This window comes from Amblyraja radiata, chromosome 10 (genome assembly GCF_010909765.2).
Source record: "Amblyraja radiata isolate CabotCenter1 chromosome 10, sAmbRad1.1.pri, whole genome shotgun sequence".
In the NCBI taxonomy this organism is placed as follows: domain Eukaryota; kingdom Metazoa; phylum Chordata; class Chondrichthyes; order Rajiformes; family Rajidae; genus Amblyraja; species Amblyraja radiata.
The window spans coordinates 54,368,110-54,394,314 of record NC_045965.1 but is presented as its reverse complement, the minus strand read 5'-3'; the positions used below and the strand labels follow the sequence as shown (position 1 = coordinate 54,394,314).

Genomic DNA, 26,205 nt, shown 5'->3' with positions numbered 1-26,205 from the left:
TCTATTTGTGACCCCTGACAATTCTAACATAATTCTTTCTATGGAAGAAGGACCTTAAGTAAAATTTTAATACTGATGGTCAAATCAGAAAACGGATTGTTATTTTCTTATAGGTTTAATTTAGAAAACAGAAATCTGATGAAAAAGGATCCAACAAATATACCTACAGTAATTTACAATCTTCATCCAAGTAATGAAGTGAGCAAAACACAAAGTGCTGGAGGAACTCAGTGGGTCAGGCAGCATCTGGGGTGGGAATAGATAGGCAACTTCTACAGGTGCACAGTAGAGACTATACTGACTGATTGCATCGTGGCCTGGTTCGGCAACTTGAACGTCCAGGAGCGGAAAAGACTGCAAAAAGTTGTAAACACTGCCCAGGCCATCACCGGCTCTGACCTCCCCGCCATCGAAGGGAGCTGTCGTAGTCACTGCCTCAAAAAGGCAGCTAACATCATCAAAGACCCACACCATCCTTGTAGATTAGTGACTCATGTTATGAGTCATGCCAATAAAGTATATATATATCCTGATCTTGTTGTAAGGCTACTGTTATTATAAGGACTACAATCGACATGATGTCAGAAGTGGGATGCGAACCCACGCCTCCAATCGGAGACTCTATTGTAGCAATGTTACAAAATTTTGAGATTTTAAAAATCAAGTCTGTAATTTATCCCATCAGATAAAGCATAAAAATAAGTTTAATTTGACACCTAATTCACTTTCATATCTCAAGTATTTAAAAAGTTATGGCCATTTTCATACTGGGAAATGAGCATCTTGTTCCCTATTGATTTTCTATGGACATAACAAAAAAGCTGTGATCGTGAACAGTCAAAAGCCCATAACTTTCTTAAAAATTAAGAGAACTGAATGAAATTTTCAGTTATCATAGATTGAAGCATTCTGAAACAAATATAAAATAATCTTACTTGGATGACCTGAAATTAAAGCATATAATTAGTTAGTTACCTAATTGTAGCTAATTTCAAACTTCAATTACTAGATCTAAACATCTATCCATTTCTTAATAAATGATTAACATTTTTAAATAGCCTAAATGTCCAAATAATATTCACAAATAATTCACAATAAAACATGATTTTTAAATCTCATTTACATTAATTTATAGGCCAAATGGAAGGAATTTAGTGTTCAATTGCTGCAAATTAAAGTCCATTTTAAATCAGCTTTCCAGTGGGTCCCTGTGGAACGCGCTGGTTTAGAACGTTCACATTGCGGTAGATTTGTGCCCCAAATGCCGAGAAAAATACTGCGGGATTTAATGGGGCCAAATTGAGCTACTCGCAATATTAAACTTTGTATAAAGGGTTCTTTAAAAGCCCTTTTTAATGTAAAAATATACAACCTAACTTCTGTGGTTTGCTTTATGGGACCCTGCGGTTGCTGGCTGTCGCGGGTTTAAAGATTGATTTTTAAACTACTATAACTATTATTCAAGGCCTTTAAAACTAATAATAGCTTTTGCGACGGGGTCTTCCAGCGATTTTTCGTTAATAATTAACTAGGCTGAACATTTTCGATTGGAACAGCTTAGAGAAAATCGCGTTTTAAACCCGCCCCCTCTAAACGGCGCCAAAATCGCGCACACCGCAGCGGCAGATTTTCAACGACGCTTCAGGTAGGCTTTGCAACATACCTATCTATTGTACACATGCCGGTCGTGTTTGTAGGCCGGTCGTGAAGTATCCGGACTATGTTTGACTTTCTACCAGTCTGTCATCGGTTATGATACTTGTGAAAATGAATTAATTCCCAGTCTGGAGAGCAAAATGTGTTATGTGGTCATATGGGGAATTTCACCATCTTTATGGAATTCAGTACACAGTGGAAGCCAAATATATTGGACATATACGACTACACCCAGGTGCTGAAACGACATCACAGGAGTAAAGGTATTAACTCCAGGAATGTCCAGTCAAAATCACTGCGTGATGCAAAATTATCTAAATGCAATGGTTATTCGGATTCACCTCGGATGAGTAAATAAAATCAATTCTCAATTGCACCAATGTGAAAAAAAGTATTATATGATTGAATCTGCAGGCAAATATGACTTTGTAACATTGCAACTTGTTCAATGATTGAAAATGCATTTATGTCCTAAAGGTCATTTGTTCATAATCTTTGTTATCTGCAATAAGATTGCAATGCAAGTCCCTGTAACTTTGTTTCTCTGAAAGGATAGACTTGGTAAGTACTTTCACAAGGTGGCTTTAGTCAACCATTTGTGTGGGGTTGGTTGATCACACCAGGCAAGGGAGAATGGGATGACTTCCCAACAAAGACCAGCAGAGCAGATGGAGGTCATAACAATCCATCATTATTTAGTTTAGTTTACTTTAGTTTTTAGTTTAGTTTAGAGATACAGTGCGGAAACAGGCCCTTCAGTCCACCGAGTCCGCGCCGAGCAGCGGTCCCTGTATATTACTACTATCCTACACACTCGGTACAATTTACAACCTTTACCAAAGCCAATTAGCTTACAAACCTGCACGTCTTTGTAATGTGGGAGGAAACGGGAGAACCCGGTGAAAACACATGCGGTCATGGGGAGAATGTACAAACTCTGTACAGACAGCACCCGTAGTCAGGATCGAACCCGGGTGTTTGGTGCTGCAAGGCAGCAACTCTACCTCTGCGCCACCGCACTGCCCTTTACCTAACGAAATTTACATTACTAAAATATTTTAATTTTTAATTTTTACTTAATCGTGGGTTGGGGTACTTTAAACTATAGTTATGACTGCTTTGGTTATTCTTATTTTCTAATTCATAACTTATACAAAGTGGTCAGGTGGAGAAATGTTCACATATTAGAGAACATTATTACGCTGCTGCATGCTATCACATGTCTAAAAGCTGATTTACACGAGTGTCTTCCTCGATCCCTCACCACAACCTTACTGCACCTCCCACCACAACCTCAATAGACTCTAATAGACCCACAAAAATAGTGTGCTCCTCCAGATAGCAACATAGAAGATCAGATGGAAGCATATCAAATTATGTGAGGCACAGTCATAGATAGTCATACCTATTTCCCAGGGTGGAAATGCCAGAGATTAGAGGGCGTACCTATAAGGGGAGCGGGGCAAAGCTTAAAGAAAATGTGCGGGCAAGTTTTTACACAGATGGATGCCTGGAGCACGCTATCAGGAGTAGTAGAGGACGCATATACTTTAGTCTTTAAAGATAGAACATGGAAACAGGCCCTTCAGCCCACCGACCAGTGGTCACCCCGTACTCGAATACTATCCTACACACTAGGGACAATTTACAATTTTGAGAATCCAATCAACCTACAAACCTGTACATCTTTTGGAGTGTGGGAGGAAACCAGAGCACCTGGAGAAAACCCACACAATCACAGGGAGAACGTACAAAATCCGTACAGACAGCACCGCAGTCAGGATCAAACTCGGGTCTCTGGTGCTGTAATGCAGCAACTCTACCACTGTCCCACTGTGCCATGCCACAACAGTGCCATTGAAGAGGCTGCTATAGGGGCACGAGGATATGAAGGGATATGGGTAACATGCAAGCAAAGGAGATTAGTTTAGCTTGGTATCATGTTCAACACAGACATTGCGGGCAGAAGGGCCAGTTCCTTGGCTATGTTGTTCTATGTTCAAGCCTGTGAATGTCAGAGAATGAAGAAGAAAGATTAAGAGTGCATGATTGGAAAGCACAAGCCTCATAGAACATAGGTTCTTCCAGGATTAGGAAAACATTTCCATAATGTTTTTCCATAATCTTTCCTTACTTGAGCACAGCAAATGTAATGAGCAACTTCTTTATAAAAGAGCGGAACGATTTTAGAGAAATTGCTTTTACCCAAACTTATTTATAGACTGAAATCATCTCAAAGCATATTGCAGCCGGTGAGATACCCTTGAGAGTAGTTCCTTTTGTAATGCAGAACAACAAAGAAACCAAATGGACTCAGCAAGGTTCCAGAAATAAAAAAAGTAAAAAGAACCAAACAATCTCTGAGTTATGCTTTAAAAAATATCGTCTGGGACACTGGAAGAACTCCACTGCTCCTCTTTAAACAGCTGTAAAGGATCTTTATCTGCACCTGAGAGATCAGACAGGGGTTTCAGTTTGATATCTCATTCATGAGATGACACCTCTAACAGCACAGCATTTCCTCAGTACTGTACTGAAGTGTCAACCTAGATTATGTACTCAAGCCGTTGGAGTGTGGACACAAGCCCATAAACTACTGAAGTCAACAGGGGCAAATACCATACCGAGAAATAATTAATGCTGCTCAAAGTTATTGATTGGGCAGAGGACCCATGACAGACACTGGAAATCTTTATTTTTGACAAGTTTTGGAAATATTACTTTTTCAAAGACACGATCACAGGTGGAAAGCAGACGGAGTTTTAAACCAGGCTCACCTCACCATTAATGCTGCAAGTATCATCGAGCTGTCTGAAGGGCTTGAGGAAGGAGCCGCTGTTTAAAACACAAGGAGGCGTTACAATTTGTTCAGAAGTCTGGCGGCACAGTGGCGCAGCGGTAGAGTTGCTGCATTACAGCGCTCACAGCGCCAGGGATCTGGGTTCGATCCTGGCTACGGGTGCTTGTCTGTCCGGAGTTTGTACGTTCTCCCCGTGACCTGCGTGGGTTTTCTTCGAGAACTTGGGTTTCCTCCCACACTCCAAAGACGTACAGTTTTATAGGTTAATTGGCTTGGTGTAAATGTAAAAATTGTCATAAGTGATAGGAGCAGAATTAGGTCATTCATCTACTCCTCCATTCAATCATGGCTGATCTATGCCTCCCTCCTAACCCCATTCCCCTGCCTTCTCCCCATAACCCGTGACACCCGTATTAATCAAAGTAGTCGAGGATGGTGTTAATATACAGGGATCGCTGGTCGGTGCGGACTCAATGAGCTGAAGGGCCTGTTTCCGTGCCGATTCTCTAAAAACCCTTTTTTTAAAAGCACCTATGACGACCAGTTATTTTCCATGGTGAGCAGTTATTCAAAATTCAGTATGCTGCAGTAAATGTAAGGGTATTTAAAGTTCTGTAACTGTTTTGCATTCTATGGGGAATTATCCAAGACATCATTAGCTCCCACAGTTGCAAGAATTACAAGAAACACAGCAATCTTTTTATTTTCCACAACTTCCGATGCATTTCCATTTTAATGATTTAAACTGTAGCACTGAAAAGTTCAGCTGTACAAAAGTACTCCCTCATGGAAAGGCGCCAGTGCCTTTCATCACCCACTTAATATAAACAAGCAGTGTATACAGCTTGTTCCCATGAAGAAAATTAAAAAAATCACTCCATTAAGTAAATCTTTGTCATTTGCATAGAAATCAGGGCTTTAATGAAGCTCACACATTAATGTGTGTAAGAACACTTTAGACTGCCCGATACGGCTTACTGAACATCCAAATTCCAGTCCTCTTATTCATGAATAGTAGCTTCCACAAGCCACTATTTTCTGAAATGTACTTTGCACCTCCTATCGAAGGATTGAGTCGCGAACAAAGATCATTGTTTTACTTCCAATTCACACTCAAAATGAAGCCTCTCCCTTATGTTACATTAAAAGCTTACAGATATTCTGCAGGAAGGAACTGCAGATGCAGGTTTAAACCTATGAGAGACACAAAAAGCTGGAGTAACTCAGCGGGACAGGTTGCATCTCTACAAACTCGAGTCTAGAGACTTGAGTCTGAAGAAGTGTCTCGACCTGAAACGTCGCCCATTCCTTCTCTCCAGAGATGCTGCCTGTCCGGCTGAGTTATTCCAGCTTTTGTGTCTGCCTTAGGTTACGAAGATCCATTGTTGATCGGTTAAGCACAGCTAAATCCCATGTTCTTAGCAAGTCAAAGTGTATGTAATAGAACTATAGCTGGCTCTGTGGTTACAAGGAAACTGTTTTAGCATGTGTGGTCAATGTCAAGGAGCTTTGATCCTTCCTACTTCTGTGCAAGGTATTTGTGAATGAAATGAAGACTAAACGGGCGGGACAACTTACAAGTTGTTGAATAAATAGTGGTGTAGATGATTAAATACTCCACAAAATATAATTACAGCTCTCGTGAGAAATAAATAATATCTGATGGCTGATCAACTGGTGAAAGTTGAAAAATAATTACAATAAGCTATTCGGTCAATGTTTTGAAGTTTCCACTGAATTAATTTTTCACTATTGTCATATGGTATTGGAGTATATTGGGATTTATAATTTGACAATTAACCACCAAGAAATTAAATGATTTTGAATGTGTGAAAGGGAATGTGCATAGCAATGTGCACATGAAGTAATATATACTTTTTTTTGTGCCCCAAACCTTACCTCATTGCATTATTGTGTACAATTGATTTTAATCAAAGATCATCAATTATAGATAATCATGTTGCATTCAGAGAATTACTAATCTTTTTAGAACATAGTTCTTATTATTTTTTCTATCCGTTTTGGCTGGAATAAATATGACAAAACAACATGTAACCACTGATGCAAATAAATGTTAACTAAAATAAATCAAATAGCTTTTTAAGACTGAGTAAGTTTCTGTATGTGATCTCATTTTTTCTTTGTGTGACATTAAGCAAATTAAATAAATATGTGAATAACAATTACTGCAGCACTTAAGAAACGCTAAGAGCCTAATTTTAAATTATCCTAATAATTTGTGAGAAGAGTATGTTTAATAAAAAAGGGGAGAAAATGTAATTGTGCAAAGGTAAAATCTAGGAAAGGAATAGTTTTAGAATTTTACTGTAAATAGCTAGAAGGGGAATGAGTTAATCGGCATCAATTCAAACATGACATCATAGAGTTTGAGCACCTTGACACAAATTGTTGGTCATGGATACAAATGTAAAGTTTATTTTAAATAAAGTCATACTGGAATTGCTTGTTGAATCTACCTGGAGAATGGACAAAATTCACCAAAATATGAAACAGAAATTGGCTGTTAGTTTCTATTGTATTGCAACCATGTACCAAGCACTGTTTTAGAAACATAGAAACATAGAAAATAGGTGCAGTTGTAGGCCATTCCGCCCTTCGAACCAGCACTGCCATTCAATATGAGCATGGCTGATCATCCAAAATCAGTAGCCCGTTCCTGCTTTTTCCCCATATCCCTAAGAGCTAAATCTAACTCTCTCTTGAAAACATCCAGTGAATTGGCCTCCACTGCCTTCTGTGGCAGAGAATTCCACATTTACGACAAAATCTCCATTGTCAAATGCCAGGTCAAATGCCAACACATTGATGCAATCACAAAGAAAGCTCATGAACAACTCTTTTTCTTGGAAGATTGGGGAGATTCAGTATGTCGATGAATACCCCATTCAACTGCTACGGTAGAGAGCATAGTGACTGGTTGCATCGGGGCCTGGCTTGGCAACTCCTACACCCAGGAATGAAGGATATCACAGATAGTGGTAGATATTGCCCTGTCCATCGCAGGTACTAACCTTCCACTATCGAAGTGATCTACAGGGAGGTGCTACCTCAGAAAAGCAGCCAATATCATCAAAGACCCACACTACCCTTACCAAGTTCTCATTTTGCTCCAAACATTGATAAAACAGTACAGGAGTCTGTAAACCATTACCATCAGGGTCAGGAACAGCTTTTGGCTCTTGAACACTACACAACACTAACCTCAGCAACTATAAACTTTGTTTTGTTATACTACAGACTTTAGGTTTTGCACTAGTATAATTGTGATTAGTTCATTAAAATTAAATGAAAAATGCATTATATGTTACCTCTGTGCATTCCATTTACTGGCCAGTTAAGCTGAAGCAAGTAAGAATTTCATAAGGACATAAGGGATAGGAATAGAATTAGGCCATTCGGCCCATCAAGTCGACTCCGCCATTCAATCATGGCTGATCTATCTCCCCCTCCTCACCCCATTCTCCTGCCTTCTCCCCATAACCTCTGACATCAATACTAATCGAGAATTGGGGCTCAACACCTCCCTGTGTGCCTGGGTCCTGGACTTTCTCACCGCCAGGCCCCAGGTAGTCAAGATGGGAGGGAATACATCGAAGTCCCTCACCCTCAGCACAGGATCGCCCCAGGGTTGCGTCCTCAGCCCCCTATTGTACTCCCTGTACACACATGACTGTGTGGCTAGGTTCAGCTCCAACTCAATAATTAAGTTTGCTGATGACACTGTGGTGGTTGGCCTGATCTCAGACAACGACGAGAAGGCCTACCGGGAGGAGGTGGCTGGTCTAGCACTCTGGTGCCAGGATAACAGCCTCCTCTTGAACATCAAAAAAACGAAGGAGCTGATCATGGACTTTAGGAGGGCACATCATCCGAGGACGTACACTCCATTGAGGATAAATGGGGATCCTGTGGATAGGGTGAACTGTTTTAAATATCTGGGAGTCCACATCTCCGAGGGTATGACATGGGCATCACACGCCTCAGCACTCGTGAGTAAGGCAAGGCAGCGCCTTTACCACCTCAGGCAATTGAGGAAATTCAGAGTGTCTCCGAGGATCCTCCAGTGCTTCTACGCAGCGGCGGTGGAAAGCATCTTGTCCGGGAACATTACCATCTGGTTTGGGAATTGCTCTGCCAAGGACAAGAAGGCTCTGCAGAGAGTAGTGCGTTCGGCCGAACGCACTATGGGAACTTCACTTGCCCCCCTGCAGGAACTATACATCAGGAGGTGCAATCCAGAGCCAACAATATCATGAGAGACCCCTTCCACCCCTGCAACGGACTGTTCCAGCTCATACGGTCAGGCAAACGCCTCCGTTGCCATGCGGTGAGAACGGAGAGGTTGAGAAGGAGTTTCTTTCCAGAGGCCATTCGGATTGTAAACGCCTATCTCACCAGGGACTAACTCTACTGAACGTTTTTCCTTCCATTATTTATTATGTAAAAGAATATGTGTGTTATGATTGTGTTTATAGTTTGTTTGGTTGTTTGGTTGTTTGTCTTTTGCACAAAAGTCCGCGAGCATTGCCACTTTCATTTCACTGCACATCCCGTATGTGTATGTGACAAATAAACTTGACGACTTGACTTGAATCTCGCCATCTCTGCCTTAAAAAATATCCACTGACTTGGCCTCCACAGCCTTCTGAGGCAAATAATTCCACAGATTCACCACCCTCTGACTAAAGAAATTTCTAATCAAAAAGAACGTCCTTTAATTCTGAGGCTATGACCTCTAGTCCTAGGCTCTCCTACTAGTGGAATCATTATTCAATTTTTGGTACATATGACAATTAAACATCCTTTGACTCTTGACCACTCCCAGATATCCCTGGGACAGGGAGCTATTACCCTCTCAATATATTGTATGTTTCAACTCGATCACCTTTAAATGTTCGTTCTTTATTGGCCCTTCATCTCAAGAACCAACCTGGTGAACTTCCTCTCAATATTCTCCACATAGAGCCCAGTGCTTCAATTCTTCCAATTTCAACAAATACCTTTTTAACCCTTTTGCTCACCGCTCCCTCAAGCCCACAGCTCCTCCCCCCATACATTGTTCCCACATCGCCCAAACCCTAGTTATTTTCCCTGCCTCATAATGATCTATGCTCACTCCTCCCACCTCCAAATTCCCTTTCCCCCATTTCCGTTTTATTCCCCCCATTTTCCTTCTCTAGTCTCCTTCGTCCCATTTCCATCCATCCGATTTTACATTTCTTTCCTCCCCTGCTTTCCTTATCTGATACCCTTTTGTCTCCTTCTACCATTAACTTATGTCATTGTCTCCAGTCATCTACCAATCACCTGTATCCACCTATCACTTGTCAAGCTTTGCCCCATCCCTAGTTATCTCTTCAAACTTATCCCCCCCAAATGCATCAATATGAACATGGGTCTCCAGCCGAAATTTCATCTGTTCATCTGCTCCATAGATGCTGCCTGACTCCTTGAGTTCCTCCAGCACTTTGTTTTTAGTCTAAATTTCACCTTAAATGAGTGCATGTATTGCTTCAGATGTAGTCTCAGCATTGCAAGACATTCTGACTAGGGTGCAGACAGCACATTGGTGCAGTGGTAGAACTGCTGCCTCACTGCAACAGACACCCAGGTTTGATCTTGACTATGAGTGCTGTCTGTGCAGATTTTGTATGTTCTGTGACCATGTGGGTTTTCTATGGGTGTTCTGGTTTCCTCCCACATTCCAAGCACATGCAGGTTTGTATGTTAATTGGCTTCTGTAAATTGTCCCTAGTGTGTAGGATGCAAAACTGGGATAACATAGAATTAGTCATAAGGTCATAAGTGATAGGAATATAATTAGGCCATTCGGCCAATCAAGCCTACTCTGCCATTCAATGATGGCTGATCTATCTCTCTCTCCTAACCCCATTCTCATGGTGGTGTGGGGGAGGGGTGGTGTGGGGGGTGGAGAGGGGGGGGTTGTGTGGTCTGGGGGAGAGGGGGTGGTGTGGTGGGTGGAGGGGTGATGTGGGGTGGGAGGGGTGGTGTGGGATGAAGGGGTAGTGTTGGGGGGAAGGGAGTAGTCTGGAGAGGAGTGTGTGGGGGAGGGGTGGAGTGGGAGGGTGGTTTGGTGTGGGGGCAGGGTGGTGTGCGGGTGGTGTGGTGGGTGGAGGGGGTGGTGTGGGGGGGTGGGGGTAGTGTTGGGGGGGAGGGAGTAGCGCGGGGAGGAGGGGAGGGGGATGTGGGAGGGGGGAAGGGGGGGCGGTGAAGGAAGGGGGAGAGGGGAGGGGTGTGTGTGGGGGGATGTACTCCACTCAACGGCCACCGGCCGCAGCACCACACAGCACCTCCTGACTCCACACGGCGGCTTACCCGACTCCACACAGCGGCTTTCCCGACTCCACACAGCGGCTTTCCCGACTCCACACAGCGGCTTTCCCGACTCCACACAGCGGCTTCCCCGACTCCACACAGCGGCTTCCCCGACTCCACACAGCGGCTTTCCCGACTCCAATCTTGCGAACTCAATCAGCACGGCTTGTTTACTCAGCCCCGCCTCCGGGGTTTTATTCTACAGCGGGTGCCGGAAGGGGCTTCATGGTGACTGACAGGCGAGAAGACCAATCTGCTGATCTCACGATTTTTGTTAAACCTTCATAACCTTTCTCATATTTCACCGATCGGAACAGAACTTGGTGGGTTGGAGCAGAGGAGAACGGTGAGCTGGCGAAAAAATCCTAGCGATATAGGGTAGCATTTTTGCGCAAATTTAATTACAACGCAGACCGGAAGTGGTCAACATGAGAGTTTTAGTAATAGTATAGATGAGCGATCATTGTCTTTCTGTGACTGGTTAGCACGCAACCAAAGCTTTTCACTCTACCTCGGTACACGTGACAATAGACTAAACTAAACTGATCAATGTTCAGTGTGGACTCAGTGGGCCGAAGGGCCTGTTTTCCCGCTGTATCTTAAAACTACACTAAATTAGTCTATCCTCTTTGAAATATAGTTACTAAATTATGTCCTTTAATGTATTTTCAAAGCCTTGACAGGTTTAAATATCTTTGCGTTTAAATATATATATATATATATATCTGGACAATAAAATAATTAACAGCAGGAATGGAAAGTAGAGAACCGGATTCCTGACCATCCTTTATTTTCCACTACTGCCCTTTCTGCCTTGCTCAGTATTATTGATGAGTTTACTTCCAGTTTTCATTACTGCACATTGGAAATCAATCTTATCTCTTTTGAAATACTGACATAATTTGTGTATATTACCAGCATTTTATGTCTAATTCCAATTCAATGTCTCAGTAATGGAACCACAACATTGGGGAAAATTTGTCGGTGATATTTAAAAGGGAAACAAAACATGAAATAAAATTAAAGGATTAGCCATTGTTAAATTGATGTAGAGTAACAGAAAGTGGTTTTCTTTCAGTGAAAGAGGGTATAAAATAACCCATAAAAAAACACTGACATTCTGTATTTAGTATGGTGGCTAAGAAAGTAATATTTCTGCCAAATATTAAAAAGTAGATTCATCCAGTCAACTAAAGGCTAATGTGACTGATATAAAGGGCTACTTTAATGTTCAAAAGCAGATGGCTTTGGGAATCGTGAAATATCAGGGTGACTGTTGCATTCAATCTATCATCCTAGTAAAGATCACAAAATATATCCAGTAATTCATTCTGCAGGGCATCAATGAAAAACTGTTTTCAAACAAACTTGCCTACCACTGCACAATGCCCTGTGCATTCCTCAATCCCAACTTCGTAGGACAGCACGGTGGTGCAGTGGTAGAGTTGTTGCCTTACAGCACCAGAGACCCGGGTTCGATCCTGACTACCGGTGCTGTCTGTATGGAGTTTGTACGTTTTCCCGGTGGGTTTTCCCCGGGAGCTCCGGTTTCATGTCAAAAGGATTTGAGTATAAGAGCAGGGAGGTTCTACTGCACTTGTACAGGATCTTGGTGAGACCACACCTGGAGTATTGCGTACATCTGAGGAAAGACATTCTTGCCATAGAGGAAGTACAGAGAAGGTTCACCTGACTGATTCCTGGGATGGCAGGACTTTCATATGAAGAAAGACTGGATAGACTCGGCTTGTACTCGCTAGAATTTAGAAGATTGAGGGGGGATCTTATAGAAACTTACAAAATTCTTAAGGGACAGGCTAGATACAGGAAGGTACACAAAGTTGCTGGAGGAACTCAGCGGGTGCAGCAGCATCTATGGAGCGAAGGAAATAGGCGACGTTTCGGGCCGAAACCCTTCTTCAGACTGATGGGGGGTGGGGAAAGAAAGAAGGAAAAAGGGAGGAGGAGGAGCCCGAGGGCGGGCGGATGGGAGGGTGGGAGGAGACAGCTAGAGGGTGAAGGAAGGGGAGGGGACAGTGCAGTTAGAGAGGAGGTTGTGAAACTGTCTCCGGAGAGAGGAGGAGAACTTCTTCAAAGTAGGCATACCTTGAAGAGATATCGCAGTGGAGTAGACAAAGTGTTCAAAAGGGAACTGCAGATGCTGGAATATCGAAGGTACACAAAGTTGCTGGAGGAACTCAGCGGGTGCAGCAGCATCTATGGAGCGAAGGAAATAGGCGACGTTTTGGGCCGAAACCCTTCTTCAGACTGATGGGGGGTGGGGAAAGAAAGAAGGAAAAAGGGAGGAGGAGGAGCCCGAGGGCGGGCGGATGGGAGGGTGGGAGGAGACATACAGGAAGATTGTTCCCGATGTTGGGGAAGTCCAGAACAAGGGGTCACAGTTTAAGGATAAGGGGGAAGTTTTTTAGGACCGAGATGAGAAAAACATTTTTCACACAGTGGTGAATCTGTGGAATTCTCTGCCACAGAAGGTAGTTGAGGCCAGTTAATTGGCTATATTTAAGAGGGAGTTAGATGTGGCCCTTGTGGCTAAAGGGATCAGGGGATATGGAGAGAAGGCAGGTACAGGATACTGAGTTGGATGATCAGCCATGATCATATTGAATGGCGGTGCAGGCTCGAAGGGCCGAATGGCCTACTCCTGCACCTATTTTCGATGTTTCTATGTTTCCTCCCACACTCCAAAGATGTACAGGTTGTAGGTTGATATGCTTGGTAAAATTGTAAATTGTCCCTAGCGTGTATAGGATAATATAAATATTATAATAATATATAATAAACTTTATTTATAAAGCGCCTTAAACAACCGCAGTTGCCACAAAGTGCTGTACATGAGAACTCATGGACAAAAAGTTATTACAAACCATTAAAAACCATAAAACGAAGGACTAAAAACAGTAAAAATTAAAAGACATTAAAAGCACTAAGAACAGGAGCAATGTCTCAGCCAGTGTCGAAAGCCAGAGAATAAAAATGAGTTTTTAGGGAGGATTTGAAGATGGACAGTGAGGGGGCCTGTCTGATATGCAACGGCAAGGTGTTCCAAAGTGCCGGAGCAGCAACAGAAAAGGCTCTATCCCCTCTGAGCTTCCGCTTAGACCGTGGTACCTCAAGGAGCAGCTGATCAGCTGACCTGAGGCACCGGGCAGGAGCATATAGGTGGAGCAGCTCAGAGAGGTAAGGCGGGGCAAGCCCATTCAACGATTTGAAAACAAATTAAAAAAAATTAAAATGTGCGGGATCGCTGGTCGGCGTGCAGTCGGTGGGCCGAAGGGCCTGTTTCTCTAAACTAAACTAAACTAAACTAAACTTCCTCCAAAAATAATATTGCAAGGCATTTAATTTTTTTTTAAATTGGAATTAAAAGGGACCAAAGCTCAAATCACAGACTGACACAGTGCCAGAAAAATTAATAGCCGGCACCATGTCTGCAGCATTTAGAAATTAGTCGGCTTCCATTTTCACTCTTGAATTGCGATTGAAATACTCGATTCTAACAAAAAGGTGACAATGTCCAATTTCTGCTGTGCATTAGGGAAGATCACAATTGGAGTAAGGTGCTGAGCACTGCAGAGTCCGGAAAGATGCTGAGTGATGGATGGTTAATGGGGTGGGAATTGGCACACCAGATTTGACTTCAATGGCAATACAAAATGGATCTGGTTTTTTTCCTATTGCATGAGTTTCTCTACTACAGGGTGGTGTGAATGATGATGTGCCTGAAACCAAGATGATGTGCAGCTGCACAATTTCATTTAGTTGATGGTACTAACCATCTGATTAACCTTCTGTTGATGACTGTGTCACCCAGAGAGTTGTGAATCTGTGGAATTGTCTGCCACCGAAGGCAGTGGAGGCCAATTCACTGGATGTTTTCAAGAGAGAGTTAGATTTAGTTCTCAGGGTTAGAGGAATCAAGGGAGAAACAAAATGCTGGAGTAACTCAGCCGGACAGGCAGCATCTCTGGAGAGAAGGAATGGGCGACATTTCAGTTTGAGACCCTTTTTCTGACTGATGTCAGGGAAGTGGGCGGGACAAAGATAGAATGTACTCGGACACAGTGTGACTGGTGGGTGAACTGGGAAGGGGATAGGGGATGGAGAGAGAGGAAAAGCAAAGGCTATTTGAAGTTAGAGAAGTCAATGTTCATACTGCTGGAGTGTATGAGGTGCTGTTCCTCCAATTTGCGCTGGGCCTCACTCTCACTCGGACAATGTAGGAGGCCCAGGACAGAAAGGACAGATTGGGAATGGGAGGTGGAGTTGAAGTGCTGAGCAATCGGGAGATCAGGTATGTTAAGGCAGACTGAGCGGAGGTGTTCCAGGTGTCAACTTCTGTTCATCGGCGAGACCAAGCGCAGGCTCGGCGATCATTTCGCTGAACACCTCCGTTCAGTCCACCTTAACCTACCTGATCTACCAGTTGCTCAGCACTTCAACTCCACCTCCCATTCCCAATCTGATGTTTAGTATATTTAAGTTAGTGGAGATGAATTCAGCTTGGCATAGACTATGACATTTAATAACATCAACTAAAGGGCAGCACGGTGCCGCAGCAGTAGAATTGCTGCATCACAGCACCAGAGACCCGGGTTCGATCCTGACTACGGGTGTTGTCTAAACGGAGTTTACACGTTCTCCCTGTGACCGCGTGGACTTTCTCCGGGTGCTCCAGTTTCCTCCCACACTCCAAAGATGTACAGATTTGTAGGTTAATTGGTCTCGATAAAGATGATAAATTGTCCCTAGCGTGTAGGATAGTTCTAGTGTACGAGGATCACTGGTCAGCACGGACTTGGTGGGCTGAAGGGCTTGTTTTGTCGTATCTCTAAACATAACTAAACTAAACTGTGGAATCCAGCGACGATCTGAGTTCCACATTGTTCCGCACATGTTTGCGATTCAAAGGCTTTTTGAGATTTACTCAGCTGGATACCAGATTCGAACTGCCGACCTCTATCAGCAAGATTTGCTCATTATGTTTACACAGGTGATGTTACACCTCTTTGGATTTATATTATTACAAACAAAATTCCAAAAAGTTAACTTTTTGTTAGCATCAGGAGAAAGTTAAATGTCCCATCTTCCATGAACTGATATTACGATCCTATTAATATGTACATAAATCATTGAAAGTCAACACAAGCAGACTACTGCTTGTGCACGGTGAAGCATCGGTAGAGTTTCCGCCGCACAGCGCCAGAGACCCGGGTTCGATCCTGACTACGGATGCTGCCTATACGGAGTTGCTACATTCTCCCTGTGACCTGTGTGGGTTTTCTCCAGCATCTCCGGATTCCTCCCACACTCCAGAGACATATAGGTTTGTAGATTAATTTGGCTTCAGTAAAAAAATTGTAAATGGTCGCTAGTACATAGTGTAGTGGGTATCGCTAGTCGGCGCAGACTCGGTGGGCCGAAGGCTCTGTTTGCACGCTGCGTCTCTAAACTAAACTAAACTAAACTACTGTACAACCTTAATCCTACCTCGGCAATAATACATCACAGACTATCTTTTGCACTACCGTGGACTTGCTTTCTGACTGAGTATTTTGCACCAATGTCTTGCTTTTCTGCTGTATCTTTATCCTTTCACTGTCTTGTAGCATATTTTATAATGTTGTGTATTGTCTATTTGCCTGTCATGCAGCTGCAAACAAGATTTTCATTCTATCTGCACCTCCCCGGACTTGTCAATAAACTCAACCTGACTTGACGTCTGCTTGGCAGCATTATGCCACTCGGATGGCTATGCATTGTTTCAGGAGGTTCCTTTCGCCCCACCCCCCCCCCCCCCCCCAACCCCCCTCCCCCTCCCCGCACCCCCCTCAAACTAATATCTACACTTTAGCAAAGTCATGAGAAGAAATTGAGATAGAACGGTTACAAGATAACATGAATGGGAAGCAGCAACCATAATTTTAACTAAATAACCCATTGAACTGTAACTCACCCATCACTTTCATGTTTTTGACTTGCATATGTCTTTAATAAAAATTGTATCTCAAAGTTTACATGCAAATAATCCATTTTTTATGAAATTTAAGATTCAGAGAATAGAATTGTTAACATTTGCTGCAAAATTACTTTGGACTGGAATCTTTCCAGGCACAAAGTACTCCTGGGGATGGGGGTGGTGGGGGCGGGGGGGGGGGGGGGGGGGGCGGGGGGTGGGGGGGGGAGGGGGGGGGTGAGGGGGGGGGAGGGGGAGGGGTGGGGGATGGAGAGAATGTCATAATACCAATCAGCAGTTGAGCTAAAGTGATTGAGCTTCTCTTAAGTGGTTGAAGACCTACAGAGAAAAAAAAAGCTTCTTTCCCCTTCTGGTGGCTGGGAGCTGAAGTGAAAACATTATTTAAATTCTGAGTGCACACACAAGCTGAACTAGCTGCATCCTTGCAACCTAAGCATAGCCTCAAGGGAAGATGCTCTACTGACAAATTAATACCTTGGAGAAAAGATCAGAATGGTGGCAATGAACCCATTTGTTCCTCCCATAATAAAGAATGGCTTTTTTCATTACCATTGTCGGTGATTGTTGCCATGGCAACTTGGACTTACCTCATTGCTTCACGGAGTGCTCCTCGCTCACTGAGAGTGGTGTGTTTGATGTCATCAAAATTATTCTCCAGCTTCTCGTGGCTCTGGAATAGACCAAAAAGGTAAAGACATTTCTCATATAAGCACTCACTTTTATCCTCGTCTATTAAAACGCACCTCTTTGCAAGCAACATATCCTACAGAGTGGCTCCGATGCATAATCAAAATTGACATTATAAACCTGCCAAAAGTCAATCTTATTCACAATGTGGTTGTCATGGAAATCTTATCGCCAACTTGCCATGTATGAGAGGGATGGATACAAGAAGCGAGCCATGTATATCTGATTACAAATACTCCATTCATATGCCTGCCTTAATATTTTATGTGTAAAACTATATATACTTCCCATTTAAATAGTTTGTTTTCCCTGAGGCAGTTTTCAAGGGGTGGAAAATTCGCTGATTCAGAATAACTCTGTGCAGCAAGATGTAAATATCCCTGGGACAAGATAAAGCACAGGACTCCAACAAATAAAGTAACATGAAACATGCACACAACAGCGGCAATCATACTCTTAAGCTGTTTTGATTCTCAGCTTTGAAAGAGAGCTGTCTTTAAAACAACTGGGTGGATGTTTCTAAATTCCCACTGTGGTGGATGTTTATGCTAAATTTTATTTTATGCGTGTATTGTGGTTCTTTTCACTTAGTATGGCTGTATGGTAACTTAAATTTCACTGTACCTCAGTAGATTAAGTGACAATAAACGCAAAACTTGAACTTGAACTTGAGATTTTGGTTTAATTTTCTTTAAGCGCCGTTTTTTTAAGAAACAGAACAGGATCAGCACAGAATAAGAAAAGCAGAGCTCAGATACAGGACAAGGATTTAGTCTGCCGGAAACGGATTAAAAAACTAAGGTAATTGAATAGAGGAAATAAAGAAGAGCAAAGAAAAGAGACAGGACATTTAACAGGCATATTCTGCAGCAGACAGCAGAGCATTATTAGGTTACAGTGAAGAATACAGGGAATTCAGAATAATTTGGACATCATTCAGATTCATTGCACATAGCCGCACCACCCACTCTTTCTCATCCTCCTTTTTAAAACTCCTGGGCAATGCTGGATGAATTGTTACATTTATTTGTATATTGTTGAATCAATACTTTTCATGATTTGCACATAAAAATCATGATAACCTCTTTATCATTATATCTGCGGTAGAAGAATCCTTTTACTCTTATTTCCTTTGCACTGACTCTCGGTTATTTAAGAGACCATTTTAGAAACGCACATTTAGTGTTTTTTTTGTTTTCCTTACTACGGACAAGAGATCTAGGCACCAAATGATTTTCATATGTAGTCAACAGGGCGGCACGGTGGTGCAGCAGTAGAGTTGCTGCCTTATAACGCCAGGGCCCCAGGTTCGATCATGACTCTGTGTGCTGTCTATACAGAGTCATTTTCCCAGGGTAGAGGATTCTAAATCTAGAGGGCAGAGACTTAAGGCGAGAGGGGAGAGATTAAAGGGGGAATCTCAGGAGCACATTTTTCATTCAGAGGGTAATCCATACCTGTTATGAGATGCCAGAGGAAGCTATACAATTACGACTTTCAAAGGACACTTTGACAGTATATCAATATAGGGTAGGAAAGGTTTAGAGGGTCATGGGCAAAATCAGGCAAATGGGACTAACCAATATGCCAAAGATAGACACAAAATGCTGGAGTAACTCAGCAGGACAGGCAGCATGTCTGGATAGAAGTAATAGGTAAAGTTTTGGGTCGAGACCCTTCTTCAGACAATATGCCAACATATTTGGCATGGAGGGCCGGTTTCTGAATAGCTCTATGAGTCAATGAGAATGAGGAGCCTGTGGAGATTGAGTAGTATAAGAGGAATCCTGCATAGTTCACAGAGGAATAGAAGAGAGCAGGAATAAAGGATATAATTCTTTAAATTTTTATAATTATTTGACTTTTAATAATAGTTTTCAAAAAAATTAAATAATTTAAACAATTTAAAGCACTGATAAATATTTAAAACCATTAAAGCAAACGCAATTTTATTTTTTTCTTGTACTTCTCTTTCTCCCGTGCAAGAATGGCTGTGGAAAGGTTATGCTTTGTCTCTGCACCTCAAGGAGAATCCAACATCCAAGCAAGGAATATGTAGGAAGGAACTGCAGATGCTGGTTTATACCAAAGGTAGACACAAAGTGCTGGAGTAACTCAGCGGATTAGGCAGCATCTCTGAAGAAAAATGATGGGTGGCATTTTGAGTCGGAACCGTTCTTCAGACAATCTGAAGAAGGGTTCAAACCTGAAACGTCACCCATACCTTTTCTCATGAGATGCTGCTTGACCCGCTGAGTCTTTGTGCACTTTTGGCCTATCCAAACCAGGAAGCTATTGGAGAAGTCCACCTATCCAGCTCAGCACCTTTGTGTTGAGCAAGTTAACCTGGATCGACCGGCTGGCTGTTCCCACCATGTTCTTGACTGGCACCTTTAGTTTCCAGTCACAGTGAGTGTGGTGGAGTGTGAAAAGGAACAGGATAAGCTGTGGGAAAATGTGCATATGCTTGAAATTTGGGAAGAAGGGAAATAAATTGTGAAAAATGCCCAGTTCTTCACAAGAGGGCTGAAAAATTCCAGAAGGAATGCTCAATCTGTAAAAATAAAAGTCAAAATAAAAAGAAGGCAATGGAAATACTTTTGGTTTTTCATTCAAACTCAATTTATAAATTTGTGGACGACATCACTGTGGTGGGTCATACAACAAATAATAACGAAACGAAGTACAGGAAGGAAGTTGAGAATCTCATAACCTGGTGTCAAGATAACAATCGTTCTCTCAACGTGAGCAAGATAAAAGCAAGATAAAAAAGATGGTGATCGACTTCAGGAAGTTGATCGACTACACATAGCCCGGTATACACTGACAGCGCGGAAATAGAGAGGGTTGAAAGCCTCAAGTTCCTTGGAGTAAATATCACCAGTAACTTGTCCGGGACTAACCACATCGAAGCAATGGCCAAGAAAGCACACCAATGCCTCTATTTCCTTAGAAGTGTCACGAAGCTTGGCATGTCCTCAACGACTCTCACCATCATCTACAGATGTGCGTAGAAAGCATTTTATTGGCATACATCACAGCATGGTTTAGGAATAGCTCCATCGAAGACAGCAAGAATTTGCAGAGAATTGTGGACGCAGTCCAGACCATCACACAAACCACCTCCCTTCCATTAACTCCATCGATACTTCATGCTGCTTCAGCAAGGCCATAATCATAATCAAGGATGAGTCTTACCCATCTCCCATCAAGCAAGAGGTATCGAAGTTTGTAAACGCACATCTCCAGATTCAGGGATAGTTTCTTCCCAGAGGTTATCAGACAACTGAACCATCATAACACTAACTAGAGAGCGGTTCTGACCTATTATCTACCTCCTTGGAGACCCTCAGACTATCTTTAATTAGACCTTACTGGACTTTAACTTGCGGTAAACATTATTCCCTTATCCTGTATCTTTACACTGTGGACGGCTTAATTGTAATCGTGTATAGTCTTTTCACTGACTGGACAGCAGGCAACATAATGGTTTTCATTGTACCTTGGTACATGTGTCAATAAACAAAACTAAAATATGACATTATTATATGTGTTTGTGAGTTAGGATTTGGTTTTGTCATGCCATTTACTTAAGGTATCAAGATTCACCTGTGTTTTCGATTGAGAGTGGCTCCTTCAGTACTGAGGTCAATAGAGGAGGGGAGGAGTTAGATGGTGGCACGGTGGCGCACCGGGTAAAGCCACTGCTTCACAGCACCAGAGACCTGGGTTCGATCCTGACCTTAGGTGCTGTCTATGTGGAGGTTGCACGTTTTTCCTGTGACTGCGTGGGTTTCCTACCGGTGCTCCAGTTTCCTCCCACATCACAAAGACTGGCAGGTTTGTAAGTTAATTGTAATTTACAAATTGCCCCTGGTATGCAAGCAGTGGATTCAAAAGTGGGATAACATAGAACTACAGTAAATGGGTGATCAATGGTGTTTCTACGATGTATCTCTAATCTAATCAATATAATTAAAAGTCCCATCTTGACCACTTCCTGTCTGCGCTGTATATTGATTTTAGAAAAAAACGCTTACTTATAGCACTATGATTTTTGGCCATCTTACTCACAGTCCTCCTCCGCTGAGCAGGCCCTGAGGATTTTTCCCATCGATGAAAAATAAATAGGTTATGAGTGTTTAAAAAACCTTGAGATCCTCTCGCCTGTCAATCAGCGCGATTAAGGTAACGCCCCTCCCTGGGGGGGTGGAATGGACTATAAAACCCCGGATGCCTGGACGTGACTCAGTCACTTAGCAAGATTGCGAGAGAGAGGCCACGACTCTCATTCTAAGCTGTGAATCAACTGAACTGTGTGTCTGCAATGTATTTGCAATAAATGATTTGTTAGCCCTTAATGACAATGCCATGAGTTGTTTGGCCTTCTGCCCTGCCTTTGCTTGAAACTGCAATGCTTTATTAGGTCCGACTGTGTTTGGAAGGAATAAATGCTTTATTAGGTCCGACTGTGTTTGGTTCAAAAGTCCTGCTCATTTCGTGACTTCCCGCTTAGTGGACAGGTCGCGCTGATTGCGTAATTTCCGGTGAGTGCAAAGGTCACGTTGATTTGGTAATATCTGGTAAGTGCAGAGGTCACACTGATTGCGGAAGTGCCGCTGACTGCGGAAGCCCCAAAGAGGCCGCGCTCAGCCGTGTGAGTATTCAAGAAAGTTTACTGCCATATATATGGTGTGTGAGTGAGTGTGTGTGTGTGTGTGTGTGTGTGTGTGTGTGTGTGTGTGTGTGTGTGTTTGTGAGTGTGTGTGTGTGTGTGTGTGTGTGTGTGTGTGTGTGTGTGTGAGTGTGTGTGTGAGAGTGAGTGAGTGAGTGAGTGAGTGAGTGAGTGAGTGAGTGAGTGAGTGAGTGAGTGAGTGAGTGAGTGAGTGAGTGAATGAGTGTGCGTGTGTGTGTGTGTGTGTGTGTGTGTGTGTGTGTGTGTGTGTGTGTGTGTGTGTGTGTGTGTGTGTGTGTGTCAGTGGTCTCAGTGGCTGAGCTGCCAGCCCAAGAATCCATTCGGCCCACAATGTCCATATTAGCGCTCTGGAAACCGGTCCCTTCGGCCCACAACACCATGCTAGCGCTCCAGAAAGCCCCTACTGGCCAGCAATATTGGAATTGGTGGAGACGTGGAATATTGCATTGGGGGACCAGCCTTCCCGTGTGAAGCTGGGACCCAACGGGTCCCACTTAGTCCAGTCTAATCTAAAACAAGTGCCTTCCAGTGACTGGAGTGAAGGATAAATCATAAAAATCTGAGTCATAGAGTCATAGAGTGATACAGTGTGGAAACAAGCCCTTCGGCCCAACTTACCCACACTGTTCAACATGTCCCAGCTACACTAGTTCCACCTGCCTGTGTTTGGTCCATATCCCTCCAAACCTGTCCTTTCCATGTACCTATATCCCTCCAAACCTGTCCTATCCATATGTCCAACTGTTTCTTACACGTTGGGATAGTCCGTGCCTCAACTACCACCTCTGACAGCTTGTTCCATACACCAACCACCCTTTTTGTGAAACGGTTACCCCTCAGATTCCTATTAAATCTTTTCCCCTTCTCCTTAAGCCTATGTCCTCTGGTCCTCGATTCACCTCACTCTGTGTAAGAGACCATGTGCATCTACCCAATCTATTCCACTCATGATCTTATACACCTCAATAAGATCAGTCCTCATCGTCCTGCACTCCAAGAGTCCCAGCCTACTCAACCTCTCCCTATAGCTCAGACCTTCTATTCCTGGCAACATCCTCGTAAATTTTCTTTGTACCCTTTCCAGCTTGACAACATCTTCCCTTTAACATGGTGTCCAGAACGGAACACAATATTCTAAATGCGGTCTCACCAACGTTTTATACAACTGCAACATGACCTCCCAACTTCAATACTTTGACTGATGAAGGCTCCGTGTCTGAGCTTGACACAACAATAGTTCCCCAACTAAACATGCCCAGATGTAATCATTTTCATTTGCTTTTTACTTCCAATAGAAAGCCAGCACCAGAGTTCTAACAAAAAGATGGCATAGAAGAGAAGAACACATTGGATAACATTTTGGGACCACCACCTACAAGTTTAGTTTAGTTTAGTTTTGTTTAGAGATACATCATCATAATTTAGTTTAGTTTAATTTAGAGATGCAGCGCGGAAACAGGCACTTCAGCCCACGGGGTCCATGCCGACCAGTGATCCCCGCACGTTAACACTATCCTGCACACACTAGGGATAATTTTTATATTTACCAAGCCAATTAACCTACAAACCTTTGGAATGTGGGAGGAAACCGAAGATCTCGGAGAAAACCCACGCAGGTAACGGGGAGAATGTACAAACTCCGTACAGACAGCACTGGTAGTCAGGATCGAACCCGGGTCTCCGGCGCCGCATTCGCTGTAAGGCAGCAACTCTACCGCTGCACCACCGTGACCGCCCCAGACGTTCTCCAGAAATAGTCCTTAAGGAAACCAAAGATCGCCTTACCAAGACTTACATCCCAGAACAAGTAAAATACAACAGCTTTCATTGAAGATGAAATTCGAGATGGAAAGCTTGAGTGCTTAGGCATTAATTAATCAGCCAGGAAAATTAACTACTATAATAGCTGATTTGTGAATGAGCTGTAGATGGGGAATCAAAGACTGGGCATTAATCCAGGTTTGCAAACAGGGAGTCAATGCAATGCTGGCTCAAATAATTTTACATTGGGGTTAATAGGACCGTGAAAGGGAACCCAGTTAGATGGGACGATTCTAAAGAAATGCGCAGTTAAGGTGTAAGGTCTTGTTACTCATTAAAATGATGTGGTTGGCAGCCAGGAGGAATAAGTAAGGATCAACAGAAAACCATTGCAAGTATGGAAGAAATTCTGGATCCCAAAAAAAATCATAACTCAGCATCCACAACTGTCTTAGGTTGGTGGAAGCAAAACCAGACATCACTTTGATTCCCCATCTACAGCTCATTCACAAATCAGCTATTATAGTAGTTAATTTTCCTGGCTGATTAATTAATGCCTAAGCACTCAGCCATGATCATATTGAATGGCGGTGCAGGCTCGAAGGGCCGAATGGCCTACTCCTGCACCTAATTTCTATGTTTCTATGTTTCTATGAAAATGGGTGGATATTTGGGGGGAAAAAATTTGATGCATGATGCGGACAGAACTGGGAGATAGGATGAATTTGGGTATTTTTACAGAGTACGTAACAATTGATTAGTTTTGTTCATCTTATTGTCTCGTGCACTGAGTTACAGTGAAAAGCTTTTTTGTTGCTGTAATCCAGTCAGACCATACATGATTACAATCAAGCCGTCCACAGTACAGATACAGGATAAAAGGGTTAATATTTAGTTGAAGATAGAGTCCCGTAACATCTGATTAAAGATAGTCAAGGGTCTCCGATGATGGAGATTGTAGGTCAGGACCACACTGATGTTTAAATCAACAACAAAATAACATATTTCAGATCAAAATTTGTCTGTTGTAAAGCAAAAATAATTAAAACTGTGAGACCTGATAGAGAGTGTAAGAAAGAGTTAACAGACGTTAGGATGAGGGGCATCAATAGCGTGGAAAGACTGGAGAGGCTAGGATTTGAAGTGATTGGTAAAGGTGTTCAATACTTTGAAGGGCTTTATCTAAGTAGGGAAAAGAAAGGAACTTTGCTCTGTATTACAGCTCATGAGCCAACTACAGAGTTAAAAGCATTGTCAATAGTTCTAGGGTTCATGGAATGAGCATGATCTGAGGATATGTGAAATTTACTGTCGAAGCATAAGAACATATGGAAAGTTGGAGTGGCTCCAAGTGGCTCTGCTGTTCAATAAGACCACGGCTGCTCTGATCTTCGGCCTCAACTCTATATTCCTGTCCAATCCCAACAATCCTCGAGTCGCCTGCTGTCTAAAACCTACCCGCCTCTACCTTGACTACAGTTAATGACTCAGCATCCACAGCTCTCTGGAGTGGAAGGTGGTGGAGGCAGAATCATTCATCACTTTCAACAGGGAAATGGATAGAAATTTGGGAGAAAGCAAAATTGCAGTGGAATGGGAAATGAGCAGGAAATAGGGAATATGGTGGATTAAGGTGTTCCTGCAGAGAACATTAACAAGTGATGTTAACTGCTTACTGTAATGATTTATTTGAACATGCAACCAAAATTTATCTTCAAAAATGTTCGGTGTCTTCTTTCTGAAGGTCTTGAGTACAGATTCCTCTCTCCCATTCTCTCGACTCTCAGTAAAAAAATCCTTATGGATCATTTGGTATACTTTCTTGTACAATGGTTAATGTGTCTTTTATCGAAGATGCCTTTCAACTCCATCGTGTATTGCAGCAGTACAATTGCCAGCTCCCCAAGACAAAATAATATTTTAGATTTATTTTTCCTTGCAAAGAATCGTCTCCCACAGCTTTGTTTTGCCCTACTATTATTTCAGATTTTATCTCCTTTACACTCTCATTCTTCAGAAAACGCATTAAAACCAATGCCAGTAGACTGCTCCAGTGGAAGTTAAGAGATACAGCGGCACTCAAAATTTCCAGTTAAAAATTCCAGACCACATGCACTTAGAAATAATGGCGACTTGCCTTTAGAAGCAATACGTGATTAGAGTTTGGAATCTGCTGCCTGATGTGCAGGTGGGAATGGATCAAATAGGAAACTGTAAAGGAAAATGGATAAAATACTTCAAGAAAATTTATTA

The 26,205-nt window shown here is 42.7% G+C and overlaps 1 protein-coding gene across 1 annotated transcript in view; it reads right to left on the bottom strand.

Annotated features, from left to right (window-relative positions):
- The window catches only part of dpyd (dihydropyrimidine dehydrogenase), a 675,582-nt gene that overhangs the window by 527,385 nt on the left and 121,992 nt on the right, over positions 1 to 26,205 (bottom strand). The window contains exon 3 of the mRNA XM_033028889.1: positions 17,396 to 17,478. Within this exon, the coding sequence (XP_032884780.1) occupies positions 17,396 to 17,478 (83 nt within the window). The remainder of the gene's footprint in view (positions 1 to 17,395; positions 17,479 to 26,205) is intronic.